Here is a 7,008-nt window from a genome sequence, read left to right as displayed (position 1 = left end):
AAGAGAGGGGTTGTTTTTTTCATGTAATTTGGGTTGCGAAAAGCAAAAGGATTTAAACGTAAATGTATAGTAAATGTGAATACATACATTTAATATGTCACTTGTTCTTTTCACGTTCAACTGAGTATCGAAAATAAGTAAACAACTCTGTTTTCACAGTTTTTTAAAACTGTGTTATAGAAAAGATGAAATAAGAACTGATGTTACAAACCACCAACCCTCCACACTGTGTTTGCTCACGTAAACAGCAGCTTCGTTTAGTTGGCTTTCAGTGTGGCCGTGTTTGATGCCATCTAATAGTTTGTGATTGGAAGGATTAGGTCGACCATTGTATGTCAGACGTGTAGCACTAAAATTCAATGTGATGTTTCACTATTTGAACAGGAGAAAGTATGTAGGTATTGCACACTGATCCTGTGCAAGATTACACTCTGACTTTACATTACAGTGTCCTGTTGATAAAATAAGTTCAGGTTTCAGTGAGGCAGGTTAAGAGGATGCTGTGGCAGACAGACAGAGGTCAAACATGATGAAGGATCTTACCTGGTAAGCTGGGGAGTTTGAATTTGTTCTTCTATTAAGAGAAGTGTTTTTCTGTTTTACTGGGCTCTTGTTGGATTGGTAGCAGGCCATGTTCTACATGTCTGCAGTCACTCAGTGAACAAAGGATGACTGACTATGTTTTTCATACATAAAGAAGCATGTTTAAATTTATACCTCTTATACATCTACTAAGAAGTACTTGCCGCTATTCCCTGTGCAATATTTTGGCAGATGTGCAATTACCATCCCTATCCTTAATCACCATAGCCATTCCACCCTTATTTATTATATCCTATTATGATGCCCATGTACAAACTCCCACAGTGTGGGAGTTTATTGTATATTGTTTTCTTTACTTCTGCACCTTTGAGGTCTTGCTACCTAATTTTGCTGTGCATTCAACTGTACAATGACAATAAAAAAGTTCTAAGTTCTAAGGCAATTCACTTGTCTCACAACAGCCTTGACTGAATTTATGCTGTCCTCATTACAAGTTTTTGACAGTAATGTATTTTCAACTACATAGCTAGCTTGTTATATCCTTTATCAATGCATCCTCTAAGGCACAGATGGTTTGTTGTATTTGGTAGGGTTTAATTGTGAAAAATATGCAAATATTTGTAAAACATAAAAGAAAGCAAATTTTACAGAAGTAAAATAACAATAACTGTAACATATGAGCAGCTTAGAGAAACAGTACTGTACAGACACATTTAATTTGTCTGCAAATAACCATGATCACAGATACAGTACTCAGTCCCAAAAGATAGTCAAAAAGCAAGCAGCTTAGAAATGAAGCCATATTAAGCAAGGATTAAAAGGATTGTTGCACTGCGATGCTCGATCTATGAACCACTGAGCAAAAAGGAAGCTCCTTAGTGACCCCCATGTGTAACCACAGTGATTATTACAGGCTCACATCCTTTGCAATACTGCTATTCACAATGACCACAAGATGGTGCCAAAGGCAGTACCAAAGAAAGAAAAGCTATGGTTCCAATACAGGAATTTCTTTTAGGAAGCTCTTTTCACAGTTTCACACTGGGCTTCTCCGGTCTGCACATTAAAGCAGACTTGAGCAAGAAACTAAACTCTTAATGTATCCATGTGTATGTGAATGTGTGATTGGTAAAATGCCTTACACATATGCTGTGCATATAGAATAAACAGTTGTGATTATGTGTAAACTAGTGAATGACTTTTAGCAAAAGTGCTTTTAGATTTAAGTAGGAGTAGAAAAACATTGTCCAAGAGCCAATCAAAGCAGCCACCGCTCTAAGTTTATACCTTACTAGTATCTAAATGGATGAGTTATTAAAAAGAATCTGACCATTATAAAGTCCTTATGAAGAGAGAAACTATCCAAAGTAACCAGTTTGTAAAGATATTTGTAATGCTTATGACCTTTAGATAATTGTTTACTTTGTTCCCTCCTCCCTTACATGATCTTCGGTGTGACTTAAGGAATCGGGAACAACCTCGTAACCTCGTAACCTTTAAGGCTGAAAAATGAAGCCAACATGAAAGTGCCAATAACACTGGTACCTCTAAAGGTAAATTGAGGGTGATTCCAAAACAATAATCACAATCACAATAGGGGAATCAATTACTTTTCAGACTTTTCTGTGTGATTGACATGTAGCTATTTCCAAACTGCTTGCAAGGACTCACTCTGTAGGTGGGTGGATCGATCTAAACATCGACAATATCGATACCAATGATGGTAATGGTATCAGACTGATATCAGCGCGATTGATATATACTCTTCCCTAAGCTGACTTTATAAGTTGATATGAAATGTTTGTATCTGTATTGGTATAGGCAATACCATCTTTGTATTTATTTGGCATCAGCATCAGAATGTGTAGTATGGCACACCACTACTCATCTCAGTCAACTGGAGTCACTGAACTGGACCTCTCAGTTTGGTTTGTGATATTTGGAGCAATCTAATTGATTTGAGAAATATTATGGCTTGCTATGAGGTACCAACAGTCCAAGACATTTATGTGCTTTGGTGAGTGAATGCTAGTAATTTATTAGTCTGTCACTTTGCACCAATGATCAGGTGTATCAGTAAATCATATGATTGCACCTTGCTAATGCTGACAAGCTGGACTGGATAGTCTGGATAAAGTAACATGTCTTGGCTGACTGAAATGGTACCTTATTGTCATTTGTAAAAGTATCAGCTGAATTCCTTAATCGTTCATTTTTATGTATTAAAATGATTTATCCTGGGGTTTTTTTCAGATGTGTCATGGTCACAATGAACCTGACCTCCAGCTCTGATCCTGTCTACTTCCTTACCAGCAGATTTCCTGGTATGAGAGACCAACCAGATACCATCATCAAAGCTGACTCTGCTATCTTAGGTACTATGCACAACTGTAAAGCTGTGTAAATTATATGTGTACATGTTAAATGATATTCTATCTGAAAGAACACGTGCAGGGAATAGGAAATTAAAGAAAACAAAAGAACTTAAGATTATGCCTATATTCCTGCAGGACAATGCGTGGAGGAAAAAGAAGACAGCAAAAAATACCAAAATGTAACAGAAAGCCACTTGACTTTAGGCTGGTGACAGAGAGATAATAATGTAAGGCTGCGAAAAGAATTGTGGCAATCTGAAATGGAAATATGATTTGTAGGCACAATAATTTCAAATCATTGTTTTGTTTTTTCCAAATTAGGTTATTTTATTAGTTGAGAAAATTGATTCACAATAATAATATTCTCCACATTTTCAGGTGGCTCCTACCAGAGTATGGGCAATTCAGCAGATAACAGAACATTAAGGCTGCCTCCAGATGAGTTTAATCCATTAGGAGGGCATACAATCTGGCAGGTAACTGTTGTGGCAACAGTTCTACTTTTAACTTTGATCTTATTAGATCTGTTTTAGGGCTTCACTGTATAAATTCCATTGCTTCAGTACCAAGCCATGGAACTCTAACTACCACCAAAAATTCAGCTCATGGGTCTAGGGGCTTGATGGCTCCTGTGAAATTTTTGCGTACAGTAGATATTCCGGGGCAAACTTTGCATACATGAAAATTTATTTTCATAAAGAGACTTTTTGCAAGTATGGTTACATTTTTGTTTTGTTCAGACTGAGATATTATTGCCAAACAAAACTGTTCCACATGTAATATAATGTTAAACTGACAGTGATGCAGGATGACATCTGCAGTGAAAGCGCGTCATTTGAACCATTGCTTGACAAGTGAATAGTTTTCTGTATGTTCCTCATTTATCCTAAAGGTGTTATAGGTTTGGAGGAACTATATAGAGTAATAGATCATTTACTGCACAATGGCTGTTGAGTTTAAAGAAACAGTTCGTTTTTGATTTTTGCTTACGTCTTCACCTTCAGGTCATCATAATTGTCCTCCTTACTGGATCACTTTCTCTTGTCACTATTGTTGGCAACATCCTAGTGTTGGTGTCGTTCAAGGTAAATAAGGCACTGAAGACAGTGAACAATTACTATCTGCTGAGCCTAGCCTTTGCTGACCTGACCATTGGAACGCTGTCTATGAATCTGTATACCACCTACATCATCATGGACCAGTGGGCCCTGGGACCAGTTGTTTGTGACCTGTGGCTTGCAATAGACTATGTGGCCAGTAATGCCTCTGTCATGAATCTGCTAGTCATCAGCTTTGACAGGTAAGTTGAATTTTAAAAAAAAATTCAGTAAAGTAAATCTATCTACCAGGGGTGCAACAATACTCGTATCGATATTGAACCGTTCGATAGAGTGCTTTCGGTTCGGTACGCGTATGTATCGAACAATACAAAATTTTTAATTTATTTTATCAACTTTCCTTCTGACGATGCTGTCTGTGTTGAGCGCTCAGTGGATCTGCGCTCGACAGTGCAGCCTAGGCGGAGTAGTCGAACGCAGATTCACTGAGCGCAGGGCAAGCTAGCAAGACAGAAGTTAAGCTCTCCTTGCAACATGGCAAATTGAACCTCCCCCACCCTAATTCAGATGTGGCGTTTGGAACTATTTTGGTTTTCATGTGACGTATGACCACCAAAAGTAAAACAGTATGTCGGATGTGCCACGCAATGCTCAATTACATTGGTGGGAACTAGTGCGTTAGCGCAGTTTGCTCGTTAACGTGTTGGCCGTCCAGCCCCACGCACAGGGCGATCCGTGGTAGCTTGTTAACGGAGATTTGCCGTGTTGTGGCGTTAACGTCATTTCAGATTAACGCTGACAGCACTAGTGGGAACACAACGAATATGACTGCACATTTACACCGACATCATCCTAGTGCAAAGACAAGTGGAAGCAGACAAAACAACAAGCACGCATGCTACAAACTTTACCCGAGTCATTTAGACAGCCGTTAGCACAGGATTCTCCTTATGGGGACCTGATACGTTTAATATGCTGCTGAGAATATAGCCCAGAAGAAGAGTGTAGTATAGCTTTTATTTTGGAAAGAGCCATTTCTCTGTAATAAACTCTCTTTTCCAAAGATGAGTGATTTCTCGATCAGATAGATTTTTTTTTTTTATCCCTTTGTTGTTTCAGCAACATTAAATTTAAAAACTGTACTTTTGGGTTAAAATATATATTTATAATTTTAATAAATGACAAATTAAAAAGGCATGAACATTTTTTTTTGTATTGAAAAAATATCGAACCGTGACACCAAAGTAATGAACCGAACCGTGAATTTTGTGTATCGTTGCACCCCTAATATCTACGGTCATGTATTTTGATGTATAAATTTTAATGGTTTAAAAATAAATACATAAAACATGTATTGGAATCGCAAACATTTCCATGCTTTATGATGGAAATGTATCCATAGCCATGACAAAGCTTTCATGAGCGTCATGGGTTTGAAAATATCTAATTCTTTTGACTCTGAACAGCTTCGAATAGTTGCCTGCCTTCTTTTTGTATCCTCTTAGGTATTTTTCTGTGACCAGACCACTGACTTACCGGGCCAAACGAACAACCAAGCGGGCCATGACCATGATTGGATTAGCCTGGTCTATCTCTTTTATTCTGTGGGCCCCAGCCATTCTGTTCTGGCAGTACATCGTGGGTGAGCGGACAGTACAGCCAAACGAGTGCTATATTCAGTTCTTGTCTGAGCCTATAATTACATTTTGTACAGCTATTGCTGCCTTCTACTTGCCAGTAACTATTATGGCAATCCTGTTCTGGAAGATCTATCAGGAGACAGAGAAGCGAGCTAAAGATGTACAGGGTCTCAAGGGATCTGGGTCAGGGAACAACCCAAATCAGGCTCCACATGAAAGGGGTAGTAGTGGAAAAAAAGGTAGAGAAAGTGCACCCAACAACCAGAATATCTCAGCAGCTATGCTGCACCAGGTGAGGTCCCAAAACTACAGCAGCTATGGACTAAATTATTTGTCTTCTGAGAAGAACAACGCAAGCCTACCAGGAGGCGTAGAAAGTAGAGGGAAATGCAACATGTTCTGCTTTGAGATTTCATCTCTTCTGCCAGTTCACCATGCATCCAAGAGATTAAATGCCACATCACCACCAGCAGAACAGAGTAGCTGTGACAGCTTTAACAATAACGAGGCCTGGGATTCAGAAGACCAGTCAGGTTCAGAGGCAGAAGTCGATGCAAGATCTTCAAAAGGTTGGACATAGACCTATTTAGTCGTCTTTGTTTTCATAATATATAAATAAATACCCTACTACATGATGTTTAATGTTCATTACATGTCCCTTTTGATGTTTAATATATCTATATAGATGGTAAGAAGTCTAGAAAGGGGAAGGAAAACAAGGAAAAATATCCCCTGTCTACAAACATAAGTCCAAGAGGATCAAATGCAGCAACCTCCTGTTCTGCTGACCTGTCACCTACAGCTATCACCATGAAAGACGCTGCAGTGGCCAAACGCTTTGCCTCCAAGGCCAAGACAGAGATCAGCAAGCGCAAGAACGAAAAAAAGGCAAATGAGAAAAAAGCTGCAAGGACACTTAGCGCCATTCTGTTTGCCTTTATTACAACATGGTTACCATATAATATCATGGTTTTGGTCAATACTTTTTGTCAGGACTGTATCCCTGAAACTCTCTGGGCTCTGGGCTACTGGTTGTGTTATGTTAACAGCACAGTCAACCCCATGTGCTATGCCTTATGCAACAAGACCTTCAGGACAACCTTTAGAGATATTTTAATGTGTCAGTGGAATCAAAGAAAGAACAAGCCTCATTTTTATCAGAGACAGGCTGTGGTATTCCATAAGAAAGACCCCATGTAGAGTGTGTGTAGAGTTTAAAGCTGCACTTTCTAATCCACAATCAGAGTTGGACGCCTTAACTTTAATGGAAACATAATTAATTGAAATTCACCCTCACAAATATTTTTGTGTTCTATTAATTTATTTGTGTAGTTATTATTGTAGGGTTTTTACATTACAATATAAAGCCCCTTGAGGCAACTGTTGCTGTGA

The 7,008-nt window shown here is 38.6% G+C and overlaps 1 protein-coding gene across 1 annotated transcript; it reads left to right on the top strand.

Annotated features, from left to right (window-relative positions):
- Positions 1-2,797: 2,797 nt before the first annotated feature.
- chrm3b (cholinergic receptor, muscarinic 3b) lies at positions 2,798-7,008 on the top strand. Its single transcript, XM_084936846.1, has 5 exons — positions 2,798-2,918; positions 3,297-3,394; positions 3,923-4,218; positions 5,482-6,185; positions 6,302-7,008. Exons 1-5 carry the CDS (start codon positions 2,804-2,806, stop codon positions 6,814-6,816), a joined length of 1,728 nt encoding a protein of 575 aa, XP_084792972.1. The 5' UTR covers positions 2,798-2,803; the 3' UTR covers positions 6,817-7,008.

This window comes from Perissodus microlepis, chromosome 8, assembly GCF_051167445.1.
Source record: "Perissodus microlepis isolate ML-2025 ecotype Zambia chromosome 8, ASM5116744v1, whole genome shotgun sequence".
Taxonomy (NCBI): Eukaryota; Metazoa; Chordata; class Actinopteri; order Cichliformes; family Cichlidae; genus Perissodus; species Perissodus microlepis.
Note: the sequence above shows the minus strand (reverse complement) of the source record. Positions and strands in the feature narration are given on the sequence as shown.